This window comes from Gymnoscopelus braueri (assembly GCF_963280865.1).
Source record: "Gymnoscopelus braueri genome assembly, chromosome: 18".
Lineage (NCBI taxonomy): Eukaryota > Metazoa > Chordata > Actinopteri > Myctophiformes > Myctophidae > Gymnoscopelus > Gymnoscopelus braueri.
The window spans coordinates 37757186-37772014 of NC_137618.1; the positions used below are offsets into that span (position 1 = coordinate 37757186).

Here is a 14829-nt window from a genome sequence, read left to right on the forward strand (position 1 = left end):
TTTGGGGGTCCTTGACATGAAAATGTTTGAGAACCAAATGATATAGATAATAGAAACAAACGTTTTTTCAGAAAACTGAAGACATTTGTAGAATCAGCCTCAGGTCTTAATGGGTTAACAGAGGGTAGACCTGTGTTTGACCCTTCAAAGTGAAGTGTATGAGAAAACAGGGACAGACTCTGTGTGTGTGTGGGCGGGGGCAGTGGGGGGGTATGAGAGAGGTTACGGTAACAGATGAATATCTCTGACTCAGATAGTGGTTCTCAAACTTTTTTCATGTCAAGGACCCCCAAAATGATTTGTATTTGTTCTCGGACCCCCCCCCCCCCCCCCCATCTCAAAAATATTTTGTTCCAGGGACCCCCAGAAGCAAAGATTTTAGTTAAGGAATGCGTATATATTCAAAGATTTGCACACATGTTCACGATTTCTATTCAAAAATAGCCAAAGAAATCTAAATTTATACCGTAAAAACGTCAGTGTTCATTTAACTCAGAGAATGTACAGATGGAACCAAATGGACCCTTATGGGTCCATTTGGGTCCATTCTCTGAGTTACAGACCGACCGGTAGGGGTCCACTTAGACCCCTGATGGTCCCTAGACCCGACGTTGAGAACCAGTGCAATTGTTAAAAGGCCAAAATGTAGAGAAGGTTTCCACTGACTGCCTCCATGGTTGTGGGAGTGCTCAGCTACAGTCAATACAACAACACTCGAAAATGGGGGCGCCCGATGGCCTAGCGGTCCGGGCTCTGAAGCCCGATCCCGACGACCTTCGCTGAGTGTCACTCCCAGTATCTCTCTCCTCCCTGTTTCCTGTCACTCTTCACTGTGTCAATAAAGGCAGAAAAGACCCAAAATATCTTTTAAAAAATAGATACAATTATTTTGTTACATCTGGCCAAAATGCCACCTAATAATTAGATTCTTAATATCTCTGAATGACAGTGAACAGAGATGTATCCCTATTAGAGGTGCAACAGTTAACTCTTTAAGACCGGAAACGCATCTGTGTGTCATTTTAAGATATCTTTGGTTATATAAAAATAGCAGGTATACAAGCTCCCGCGCTATGAGCTTGTAGATCTGCTATTTTTGGAAAAAAAAAGAAAAATTTGTGCAAATCTTTCAATATATATATTTTTTTAAGCGTTAGGATTTAGGGGAAAAAAAGTTTTAATCGGCCTCAGGTCTTAATGGGTTAATCGAACTAATCAATTTAATCAAATATAGTATATATATATTTTTTTATTATTATTTTGGGAGGGGGGATTTCAAACAGATTTTTTTCTCTGAATTTGAACAGGAAAGGGGGGCAGAGATGGCAGCTCCACCACCCACAAACGGGTGTGTGTGTATTTACCGCCCTGTATGAATCCACACTGTTTGTCTATAACCACATTGGTTGTTGTTAATTAACAACACCATTATCGGAAACGTCAGACAGCTAAAGCGGAGCTGGGGCCTTCCAAGATAAGCAGATTCAAAGTTTATGACCAAAGAAGGCCATTTCAAAGTGTTCCTTTCCTTCCCATCAGAACTCATTAAAAAAGTCCCTCCTTCAAGCCTCGTCCCCCTACAGAGAACTAAATTAGACGCCGACGTCGTGTGCTCGCTCAGCGGAACCTGGGTGATGAGTGATATCACCTGGCATGAAAACAAGCACCTGTCGGCCTCATTTTCTACTTTCCATTTCCCCACTGGAAGCTCTCCTGATGAGAACATGACATGAATCTTAAGACCCCCCCCCCCCAACAACATACCATAAATGTCTAAATTGACGTTGGAGAACACAGAAGGCCCAAGAAGGACTAAAAAGGACATCTGTGATGTGCTTGTGCTAAAAGCCATTGTGTGAAGGACCACCTCACCCATTTTCAGCCTCATCTTCATATAATAATTGGTCCTCACTATACGATCATTATAAGATGGCACCATTTCCGTCTACTCACTCTGCATCTAATAATCTGGGCTGTTCAGAAACATGCGTGATGCGTCTACCATTATCAACATTATCAATGGGAGATTCCAAAGTAAACTAATAGAAACTACTGCCTTTCTCTTACTGAGAGGTTAGCACACTGAAATAGAAGCCATTGTTCTTGCATCAAAACAAAAAAAGAAGTTTGAAATCTTGTTTGAAATCACTAAAATGTGCATACTGATTATGTCACTGGTAGCCAGGTTTCTGAAGAACTGTACACAACCCTCCTCTGAGACACAGAGTGAGTAGACAGAAATGGTGCCATCCTTATAATGTGCATTAGTGAGATTACCAAGTATATGACGAAAAGGTTGAAAATGGGTGAAGTGGTCCTTTAAAAAGACCACTTTGGTAGAGGTTTGGGTTGTGTAGTTACCTTGCCATGATGTAACTCTAAAAGGTGGACAAGGAATCAAAAACAATTGCTCCATTTAGAAATTGAGAATTCAATGCTCCGCATTGACTTTACTGCACATTGTACGCTGAAACAGCTCTAAAAGTCACTCTTTTTAGCACATAAACGAACGCAAACAAAGTTGATTCAGACAATATAGAACATCACCAAACCCAGTACTGTTTTGTTTTTTTATAAAAAATGTTAACTTCCTGTTGATTTTACTATTTTTATCAAGAAGAAAACCTGCGGATCCGGAACCGGATCCTCAAATAGTAAAATCAGCAGGAAGTTGACATTTTTATAAAAATAAATAAACAGTACTGGGTTTGGTGATGTTCTACCTAGTCAATGAGGAGCATATTTAGAATTTTCAATTTCTAATCAATGGAGCAATTCTTTTTTATTTCTTGTCCACCTTTGGAGTTACACCATGCCAAGGTAACTACACAACCCAAACCTCTACCAAAGTGGTCTTGCCACTTTAGGGGTTCCCAAAGTTGGGGTCGCAAATTTATTTTTGGGTAAAAAATAAAATAAAAAATAAAAAAATCCAATTTTAAATTCAACAGAATGGATGAAATTCATAAAAATGATTACAAATAGTACATTTTACCATTTTAATAAATTACAAATGCGCACCGAACGTGCAAGTTTATGTGCATAAATGACCTCCAGGTTTAGGTGGGGTTGCGAGTCAATTTCCGCATTCTTTTGGGGTCGCGGGCTGAAAAGTTTGGGAACCCATGCTTTAAAGGAGCTAGTAGTTCACCCAAAAAATTACTTAAAGGGATATTTCACTTTCAAAAAAACTTTTGGTCATTTTGTTTACTCAGGCCTTTGTGAGCCACCCAGACAGTTTTTAAGTTGCTCGATTCAGTATTTAGACATTTGATATTCATTTTATCAGACACGCCCCCTTCCTATACAAACCCATTGTAACTTCAAACTCCATTTTAACCATGTTAGATTCATCAAAATCACCCGTCCTTGGTTCTGGTGACTCATACCGCCCCCCTACTACGTGAGGGGGCCGTGTTTTTTCAATTACTTTTTTCATTTATTTTAAAAAAAAATTTTTGAAAATTGAAAAAAAAATACAATAAAAAAATAAAATAAAATAAATGAAAAAAATAATCGGAAAAACACGGCCCCCTCACGCATTAGACGGGTGTTTTCGACGAATCTAACATGGTTAAAATGGAGTTTGAAGTTACAATGGGTTTGTATAGGAAGGGGGCGTGTCTGATAAAATGAATATCAAATATATAAATACTGAATCGAGCAACTTAAAAACTGTCTGGGGGGCTCACAAAGGCCTGAGTAGATGATAAAATGACCAAAAGTTTTTTTGAAAGTGAAATATCCCTTTAAGCCCCCTTTCCACTGCAGCTTAAGCACCACACCACACCACACAACACCACACCACACCACATCAAAATATCTACCGTTTCCATTACACAAAAGTACCCCCTCTCAAATCCACAGGTATGAGTAGCAGACTCCGGTCATTGACACTCATTTGTAATGTAAACATAGGTGGAGGTCATTGCTTTTTGTCTAACAATGTAATGTAGGTGAGTGGCCAACTGTCCTGTATACAAATGCAAATCACCTGTGCACGTGTGGGTGAACCATTTGGTTCGGTATGAACCAAATGGATCCTTATAACTGTGATTATAATACAATATAAATTATAATGTATTACAACTATGCTAAGTATAATACACTATAATGGATTATAACTGATTATAATACAATATAAATTATTATAATTTATTACAACTACGATAATTATAACACTATAATAGATTATAACTGTGATTATAATACACTATACATTATTATAATGTTTTACAACTATGATAATTATAACACACTAGAATAGATTTTAACTGTGATTATAATAATCTATAGTATTATAATAATGTTTTACAACTATATCCTGTTCTAAATAAAAAGTTGGTGAGTGATCAGTCATTATGAAGTGTTTGGACCCGTTCGGCCTAGCTCAGACCTACCCAGGACTGGGTACTTTTTAGGCACCAGTTTAGTACCACTTACACACCATTCTACCCACTTCATTGTAGTGGAACCGAGGCACAAGTGGGCGGTGTGGTGTGGGGTAGGGTGAGGCCATGCATATGGAAAGCCGCCTTTATTTCCTATCAATTACACATCCCATGAAACCTTGAATTCAAGGAGATTTATTAGTTTTTGTGACATTCCTGCCAATAATTTGATGACCGGGTCATCAGTCAATAGGAGACTCAGTATAGGAACCTCCTACAGGAGACTCCACCGGCCATCAAATTATTGGCTTCGGAATGCGACAAAAACCGAAAGAAATCTCCATGAATTCAATCAAGGCTTCATGGGGTGTGTAATTGATATAAAATAAGTATTTTTAGTTTTTTACTACTCCTACTCTCTCTGCTACTCCTTTAAGACCTGGAACGCATCTGTGTCATTTTTAGATTTGAGCTAAAAAGCATTATTTTACCATTTTGGCTTTTTTACAGAGTGCCGCGCTATGAGCTTGTAGATCTGCTTTTTTTGAAAAATCATGAAAATCAATGTGTGCAAATCTTTGAATATATATTGTTTTAAAGCAAATATTTTTAACTCAAATGTTTACTTTTGGGGGTCCCTGGAACAACATATTTTGAGATGGGGGTCGCCAGCCAAATACATATAATTTTGGGGGTCCTTGACATGAAAAAGTTTGAGAACCACCGATATAGAAACATACGTTTTTCAGAAAACTGTTGGGATTTAGAAGACATTTGTAGAATCGGCTTCAGGTCTTAAAGGGTTAAGGCGAGTAAATATCTATGGTGAGGAAATGGCGTGTTCAGAGTCCGTCGGACCGTCAACTGGGTTTGAGTGATTGATTGATTGATTGAATATTTTATTAGGCAAAAAATTTAAAACACCACAGTTACATTTAAAATACTTTGTCTAACAGGTCCGTTCATAAAAGTCCTTGCAGACTTGTTTCCAATGAGGGCCTTGGTATTCAATTCATAGGCATATATAGTGGCACCACAGTTCAAATATCATTACAAAATAAACAGTAAAAAAAAAATAACACTATGTACAACAAAAAAATAAAAAAGAGGGGGAAAAAAATATGTACAAGAACAGGGGGGGGGGGTCTGCTGTCTAACGGGAAAATGGTACTACCTCCTCCTTTGGCCTCCTTTGGCCTCCTTTTAAATGAGCCCAGCGAACTGCATTTTTTGAGGGATGGAGTTAGCCTATTCCAATCCTGGGTGGCAGTGCTGTAGAAGGAGAATTTGCCCATGTTTGATTTATGGGTGGGTGGTACCAAATTGTTGTTAACGCTCCCTCTGGTATTGTGACTGTGGGTGTCGCTAACCTTTTGGAGGTATTTACTCAGATATGCGGGAATAGGGGGCATATCGGGCAAATTTGCATTTACAATTTTGAAGGCCAGTCCCATTTTTAGTTGTTTGGGTGGCTAGGAGTAGCATGTGTGTGTGATTGCGTGCACGTGGGTGTCCTAACTCCTATACGTTTGTGTGTGGGGTCCAATTCTTCTGACTGTCTGTGGATGAGGCCGAGGTGATGACGAGATAACTGACTCAAGATGCCTCTCAGTCAGTATGTGACTCCCAGGGCAAGGCCCATGCAGCGATGACGATGCGTGTGTGTGAAGGAGGCTAATTAAAAAAGGACCAGATCTAGGTCGACGGGGTGACACTTCTCTGCTTACGCAGGCCACGGGCACCAGGAGCGAAGAGGGGGGGGCGGAGGGGGGAGGTGAAGGGAAAGATGAGGAGAAGAGGACATAGGGGGCAGACAGACAGCTTTATTTATTCAAGTGAGACAGGAAATCCAAACGCTGTGGCCCCCTTTGGAATGATTAAAATGACACCATCTGAACAGGATTTCCAAGAAAATCTCTCGCTCTCTCAAGCAGAGAGACATTTATTGCGCCGGTAAGCCTTGAACAAATATAGAGGGAAAACAGCCAAAGTAGAGGTAACTACCCAGCTCCAAATGGTGGCTAATGGTGCTTCCCTTCGAAAGAAGTATGCCGAAATGCAGCTGATTAAATATCTTCCCATTAGGCACTGATGAATGATTGCAGGGGGAAAAAGGTATTTTTCTTCTTAGTACATATATGGCATGAATAGTTCTCCGAACTGTACAGACAGGCTACTGGGAATGCCATCGATTGCCAGCATCAAGCCGACATGGCTGACAGCTATGATTTGATGAAATACTTCATAGCTGAATCGCATGTGAGCCTTCGGTGACAGACATTGAAAAATAGAAATAGTAAGAGAAAAGATGGTGCTGAATTTACTCCTCAAACTGTCACAAATGACAAGCCCCATTCAGAGGCAACATCCACAACATTGTTGACGTTGTAAACAGGAGACTACCTTCAACAAAGCGTCAGTACGGGCTACTCTGAGGGATGGGCAATATTATCGATATCACGATATATCGCGATATTTTATTTCGCGATACTGTATCGCGATACTGTATACTGTATCGCGATAAAAAAATTAAATAATTTTTTTTTTTTTTTTTTTTTTTGCTTTTTCAGATACAGGCTTTATGAAAAACATTCAAAGAACCTATCACAGATCTGCAGCTACTCAATATGTAGTGTATATATAAACAATATGTAGTTGTGATATATGTATATATCGCAATATATCGCAATATATCGCAATATATCACAATGTATCGCAATATATCGCAATATATCGCAATATATCCCAATATCGTGATACGACCCAAGTATCGTGATGCGTATCGCAATATAATCGTATCGTGACCCAAGTATCGTGATACGTATCGTATCGTGAGATTGTTGCCAATACCCATCCCTAGCTACTCACATTTTAAGCATGTACGCAATAGCGCGGAATTATACAACACACAGCATTCAGATGAAGGAGATGACACTGTGCTATGGAATTAGATAGACCTAGCTTATAACGTATTCATAAGTAATGCTTATGGCAGTGGTAGGCAACAGGTGGCCCGTGGGCCAGAACTAGCCCTGCCAGCGATACAATCTGGCCCGGCAAATTATATTTTGTAAATAATTTAGAATATCTGACTGACAGGTAGGATGTGGACAGCAAAGGCTTTTCATTGATGAAACCAGGTAGAATGAATGCAAAGTTATTTACATTTTACATCTTTTTGATGAAAAACATCTCTTACATGAAAAGAAAACAACCAAAACGGTGTTTCAACGCCTTAAACAATACATTGTTTCTCTCAGTTCTAAGAGACCTTGAAACATTAAAGAGCTTTTCTTCGAGTATGAATGTTTTTTGATTTGACTAAATATCCTACAAGTGCCACATTCAAGGATGGGACCAGCACAAAGTGATTACACAAGCCTTTCTGTATGCACCTGGCTGTAATATTTGATTCCACATGCATTTCTGAGTAGTACTTTTACAGCAATATAGTTATTATTGTCTCCGCCAGGCCGAAAGGCATGGCGAGAGAGTATGTTTTGCCCCCTGTCCGTCCGTCCGTGTGTCCGTCCGTGTGTGTGTGTGTGTCCGTCCGTGTGTCCGTCATTCTGTCATTTTGTGTACAGCTAATCTCCGGCACCGTTGGCTTGATCGCAACGAAACTGTGCACACACACTCCCTGGATGACAGAGCAGAACCTCTGCCCCAAATTTTTCAAATTAGCCTTTTATAGCGCCACCAGGAGGCCGCTTTTTGCAAAACACACTTCTTGACAGTACTCCTACAGATTTTATCCAAACATCACGCAACTCAGTACACAGTATCTCTATAGTCATGTGATCAACACGGATCTGTCCAATTTTCCATATTTCATCCTGATTGGCTAAGGTTGGCTTCCAAAGTTTGCAGGATTGCTCCGTTTTCAACAAAATGCCTCAAATCATGAACGCAGCTTGCGATTTCCGTGAGATTTCACACACACATTCCCACTAGGCCGAGGAAGAAATGCCACTTGAAAATGTTCAAATCAGCCTCATGGTGGCGCTATAAATGGACGATTTATGTTTTTACCTATAACTGCACCGATCTGCATGAAACTTTGCACGCACACTCCCTAGAGGCCAAGGAAAAACAACTGACCTGCATTTTTCACATTTGCCTTTCATAGCGCCACCAGGAGGCCGACTTATGTAAAACACATTCTTTGATATTAAGCCTTCAGAATTTATCCAAATTTCACGCACATCGGTACACTTGATCTCTATAGTCATGTGATCACGATGATGTGATCACGATGGATCTTTTAAAATTTTCATATTCCATCCTGATTGGCTAACATTGACATCTAAAGTTTGCAGGAGTGGCCCGTTTTGAACAAAATGCCACAAATCATGAATGCAGCGTCCGATTGCGACACTTTGCACGCACATTCGCACTACATTGAAGAACAAATGCCACCCTTTTAACATTGCCCTATTATAGCGCCACCATGAGGCCAATTTTGCAACACTTTTCTTTTTTATATTACTCCTACAAATTCAAACATCATGCAAATCGGTACACATATAGTCAAGTGATCAAGATGGTTCCATCCAATTTTTCATATTCCATCCTGATTGGCTAATTCCGAACATTGCTGCCCCACAATAACCTACCTGACCTGGCGGAGACCTGTGCTCCGAGGAGCACTTTTTCTAGTTGTATAATGAGATAGTTTGTTGCACGATCCAGGTCCATAGTCATTGATGGTGTTCTGGCCAACCGTCTAATGGCTTAGGGGGGAAAAAGGAGGGGAAAAAACAATTGGCCTGAGGCCAAACTTACTTGCTGACCCCTGGCTTATGGAATGGTGTTCAGATTTGCACAGACCTATACCTGTATGTCTGTCATTACAGGACTAATGCATAGTCCAGTATGCACAAGTAGTCCCACTACTTGTTTCCAGGGGCCAGCTCAGCCTTGATTGGCTACATAGCCTTAAGTTACTTGTACACAGAAGAACGATAGAGACGGGATAGGAGGCGAAAGCCATGGTGGGATGTGACTGTCACAGCAGCACACAAACATATACTCATATGAGCACGGCACGCACACATACGTTGATATTACTACACTTGTGAGGACAGCAACATTTTAGGATGTACAGGGCAAGCCCAGTTGTGCCCTTATAGATAAGCTACTTTCAGAACAATATATATCTATATACACCCCCCCCCCCCCACACACACACACACACACACACACACACAGCTGTGCTAATCTTTAACAGCTAAATGTGTACCTGTACAAGGCACACTTATAGTGAGAGATGGGGAACGCAGAGCAGAGAGAGTTTCGCCTCGGTATACTATTTGTCTACTGCAGCTTGTACTGTATTATAGTCTCTACTAGACTAGCTGTAATGTGAAGGGGTTTTAAATCAGTAGTCTGCTCTAGTCATACAGTACCTGCAATAATAGGCTGCTGTCCAACCCACACTTTTAACACTGGGCCATAAAACCTCAGAGTAATATCACATCATAATTTTGAGAACTCAGGCTGGGCAAAACCGCAATTAAGTCACACTGTCACGTCCTGAATGTTGTTGTGATCATCACACAGTCGTTGTACTTCATATTGCTTCACATGCTGGGGGGGGGGGGGGGGGGGGGGCGCAGAAGTGACCTTAATGCTGGAGGTCAAACTTAAGGAAAACAGCTTAAATGTCAATGGGCAAATATATAAAATGACAGGTATGACCTTAACGCAACTCGTTCTCGGAATTGTAATCTACTCCAAATACTTTAATCATCGACCATACTCAGACAGGACCATATACCGGTACAGTATATGGATACGTCACAATTCCACGGAGGGGCCATTTTCCAATTACTTTACGCAGTTCAGGAAGGTCAATAATACACTAAGGAAATCCATTAGGAGTTCCATGCACCTATAGCCTCTTTATTCCCTGTAAAGGTGGTGGGTGCTGTCACATTCCTGTAAAAAAAAAAAAAAAAAACATGTCGCTTACCAAGCAGCGGGTGCCCGGCTCCTGCCCACTAGCCCTCGCCCTCCATCTGCTGTGACAAATCTGCTTAATAAATGCCATCCAGGTTTACAGTTTGAGGGGGACCCAAAATGAAGCAGCATCATTCACTCCAGTGATTCTCAAGCCCTCACCTTGATTTCCCTCGGATTAATACAATCCCACAACGGCCTGGACCGCTGGCGTAGCTAGCGGTCCTAGGCACCTAGGCTCCAAACAAGTAGTCTGACAGCACGTTGCGGGTTCGAGTCCCGATTCCCGACGGCCTTTGCTGCATGTCGCTCGCCATCTCTCTCCCCGTTTCCTGTCAGACTACTATCGTATTAACCCATTGAGACCTGAAGCCGATTCTGCGTGTCTCCTAAATCTCAACAGTATTCTGAAAAACGTATGTTTCTATAATCAGTGGTGCTCAATCTTTTTCATGTCAAGGACCCCCAGAATGATATGTATTTGGCCGCGGACCCCCATCAAAATATCTTGTTCCAGGGACCCCCCAGAAGCAATGATTTGAGTCAAAAATGTTCGCTTTAAAAGTATTTATATTCAAAGATTTGCACACATTTTCACGATTTTTCAAAAATAGCAGATCTACAAGCTCGTAGCGCGGCACTCGGTGCCGCGCTATGAGCTTGTATATCTGCTATTTTTGAATAGCCCAAAGTGTAAAATAATGCTTTTTAGCTCAAATCTAAAAATGACACAGTTCCAGGTCTTAATGGGTTAATAAAGGCATAAAAGCCAAAAAGGGGAGATACGTGTGCTGGGTTAGTGAATCTGTCGGCCTCTGCACGTAGCCTAGCGTGAGTGTGTTTGGTGATTATTAAGGAAGCCATGTGGCTTCCAGTAACACACAGGTTTCCCCATTATTATCACCGATGGATCCGATAGGAGTGGAGTGGGTCGGGTCGGGTCAGCCCACCACAGGCACGTCTCTCTGTGGCACTACTGTGACTGCAAGACCTCCTCACTCGCTCCACTGAGCCACTGAGAAGGACTACTACCGACATGCTGAGAGAAAGCCCACTAAGAGGAGAAGAGTCGTGCGGAGGTGAAGGAAGGAGGGATACGGACAGGTGCATGCTCATGGAACTTTGCTGTGTGCGTGCGTGCAATGTGTGTGTGTGTGTGTGTGTGTGTGCGTGTGTACCGATCTGTGTGTATGTATGCACTGACGCGTCAAGTGTGTATAACAATAGAACGGAGTCCTCGATCCTAATTAGGGCAAAGAGTTGAGAAATCGCTCTGACAAGGCAGGCCAGCCGGAGGCACAGCCACTTCCAGAACAGGGTGTCATGCTTTATCACTCCGTCCCTGATGGAAACACCTACATACCCCACAGTGCTGCCGGTCGACCAGGCTCTGACGGCTCTCCGGTCCTCACGCACGACAAATATGCACAGTCTCAAAGTACACAGCGAGCCACCCACCCACAAAAAGCCAACACGTACTCACAAACACCTTCCAGTACTGGGAATCACAGCGTGAGTGTGCACACGTACGCACACACACAATCAATACCCAACCTTTGTTTGCATAAAGCAGACACACAACAGGATACGGAGCAGGATAAGGTGCACTAGATGTGACTTGAGGAAGGGAATCTTTACTACTGGTTCTGGAAAGTGTATTATGTCCCTGAGGCTACGCAAGAGACTATTGTTTTTCCACACAGTGCTTAATCTTCATGTGTGACTGTCATATGATATATAACAGCCTATATACAGTGAGCACCAAATTCCAAAGGGCACTTGTGTATCATGAATGCCACACCCCGTGTGTAAGGTACAGTTCAAATAACGTAGCCTACAGTACAACTTTAATATCCTTTAACAGGTTTTAACTTGTTGGGTTAAGCCAAGGCACTAAAATGCAAACAGGTGGATAACACATGAATGGGACCACGAAGGCTAGAGAACTTATATAAACAAATACAAACATATTCATTCAATATTCAATCAATCGATCGTTCGTTTCAATGCTTGCTCCATGGGTCTAGGTGTGATGACTCGTCCCAGGTTCAATCACTGGAGGGTGGCTGTGTTACCTACACCGGTGGTCCGGTAACCCCCAGGGGTCCCTGAGCGGGTTCCAGGGGGTCCCCAGATAAATGATGGCTAGTTAGGAAGCAAATGGACCGTTCCATTGCTGTAACTCTGAGATTGCACAAATGGAACGAAATGGACATGTCATTTGTACCCTCTAAAGAGTTACGGTGGTCCGTGGTCTAATGGAGCGGTTCTCTCACAATGGGGTCCGGGGACCCCCAGGGCCCTATGTACATCAGCTATTTTCAAAAAGTCTTGACATTCTTTGAAAACGTTTGAATACATATTGGCAATTTTTTTTTACACCACAGATCTTGGCACAAAACCTTTCCAGGTGGGGGTCCGCGGCCAAAAACACATTAATCTAGGGGTCCTTGACATGAAAAAGTTTGAGACACACTGACCTACACAGTATTATGCCTCAGATATTCGGGAGGAACCCCATGTCTCTCTTTATGCACACAGGCTGTAGTAGGCAACCATTTACTGTAGGTAGCAGACTGACTGTCGCTGAGTAGATGCAATCAAACAAACTTCGATCTCGAATAAAAGCAATAGAAGCACATTTGAGCCTCAAAACACTTGTTTAGAGGCTAAATTTGAGCACGAACTTCAGCCTTGTCCATCTAACAGCTAAGACTAGAGGGCTGTCTGTCAACTTTGCCTCCTCCTGCATGCATTCAAGTCTAGACGCGAATGAACAACAGCGACGGCAGGTTTGAGGTGTTTCCTGAACGCGACCAGCAGGCAGCCATCTAAAAATAACTGCGTTAACACTTCTTACAACATACAAATAATCGATCCGCTGCTGTACTTACCAACAACACCAGCAGCATATACATGTTTGCCTCTCTCATCCGTCTCCCGAAGCCGTTCCAAGAGGCCATGATGCCGTTGCGTTGCCACGTCTGGATACGCAGGCGCACTCGGGTTTTCCATGGATCCTTCCTGGAGCACGACGCAAGGCTTTTTAGGAAATGTAGTTTTTTATAAATGTTGGCACGAGTTTACCTACCCCGGTTGCACGCCACAGGTCAGTACAAATCAGTGCGGAATACAAAAGAAATACGCATTATGCATTACTCATTGTCTAGTGTCTACGTAATGCAGTAATATTATAGCCAAGGTGACTATTAGTAAATGTAAATTAATTAGCCTTGGCTTTACCCCAGCTTGTCAGCTCAATGCACCTCAATAGGTAGCCCTAGAATGCAGGCTGTGAATGTGATACTGATGTATAGGCTACATTTAATAATATTCCAGGAATACGTTAAATGTATGTAGCCTAATATCACAGCCATTCTAGGGCTACTCCGCCCATAGGTAGCCTTGATTCAACCCCAGGCTACTCCATATATAGGCTAATTAAAGGAATAGTTCACCCAAAAATTACTTATTTTTTTTATCAATTACACACCCCATGAAGCCTTGAATTCATGGAGATTTTCTTGTTTTTGACGCATTCCTGAGCCAAAACATTGATGACCGAGTGTATTTCCGGTAGGAGACCCGAAGAGACTCCTTTGTATCTCCTACCGGATACATTAGCATCTTTCCGCCGCCGCCGGTTTTAAAGGGCTTTAAACAGCCATAATTCCAGGTCCCAGCATGCTAAACGCACCAAACTTGGTAGGTGCTCTTAGACGGCCAATAGGGACAGGCTGTAATTGCTTAAGCCCCGCTCCCTCTGTGTTCCTATTGGCTGAGTTTTAAACAGCCATAACTCCAGTTCCCAGCATGCTAAACGCTCCAAACTTGGTAGGTGTTCATAGACGGCCATAGAGCGTCGCAGTTCCCGCCCACTTCCTGTTTTTTTTGGTGCCGGAAGAAAAAACTCAATGCATTTTTCCATTGACATTTCCAAAAATATTTATATCTATTAATTTAAGCCTCGAATCAAGCCATCATGACATGACATGAATCATGACCATAAACGTTTGATTCTGTGATTTTTTTTTTTGTTGAAAACGGCAAAACAAAGGGTATTTATTAAATATAGTATATCATATAATTAAATATAAAATAAAAAAAAATCACAGAAAAAAACGTTTTATGGTCATGATTCATGTCATCTCGTGATGGCTTGATTCGAGGCTTAAATTAATAGATATAAATATTTTTGGAAATGTCAATGGAAAAATGCATTGAGTTTTTTCTTCCGGCACCAAAAAAAACAGGAAGTGGGCGGGAACTGCGACGCTCTATGGGGACAGACTGTAATTGCTTAAGCTCCGCCCCTCTGTGTTCCTATTGGCTGGCCTTTAAACAGCCATAACTCCGGTTCCCAGCATGCTAAATGCCCCAAACTTGGTTGGTGCTCTTAGACGGCCAATATGGACAGGCTGTAATTGCTTAAGCCCTGCCCCCCCTGTGTTCCTAATTTCTGGGCCTCAAACAGCCA

At 41.9% G+C, this 14829-nt stretch overlaps 1 protein-coding gene across 1 annotated transcript in view; it reads right to left on the bottom strand.

The window, feature by feature from the left end:
• pdia5 (protein disulfide isomerase family A, member 5) overlaps positions 1-14829 on the bottom strand; it is a gene marked incomplete at its 5' end in the record, with an annotated part of 112361 nt that overhangs the window by 62391 nt on the left and 35141 nt on the right. Inside the window, 2 exons of the mRNA XM_080412224.1 lie at positions 9339-9396; positions 13247-13376. Coding sequence (XP_080268350.1) covers positions 9339-9396; positions 13247-13376 — 188 coding nt within the window. The remainder of the gene's footprint in view (positions 1-9338; positions 9397-13246; positions 13377-14829) is intronic.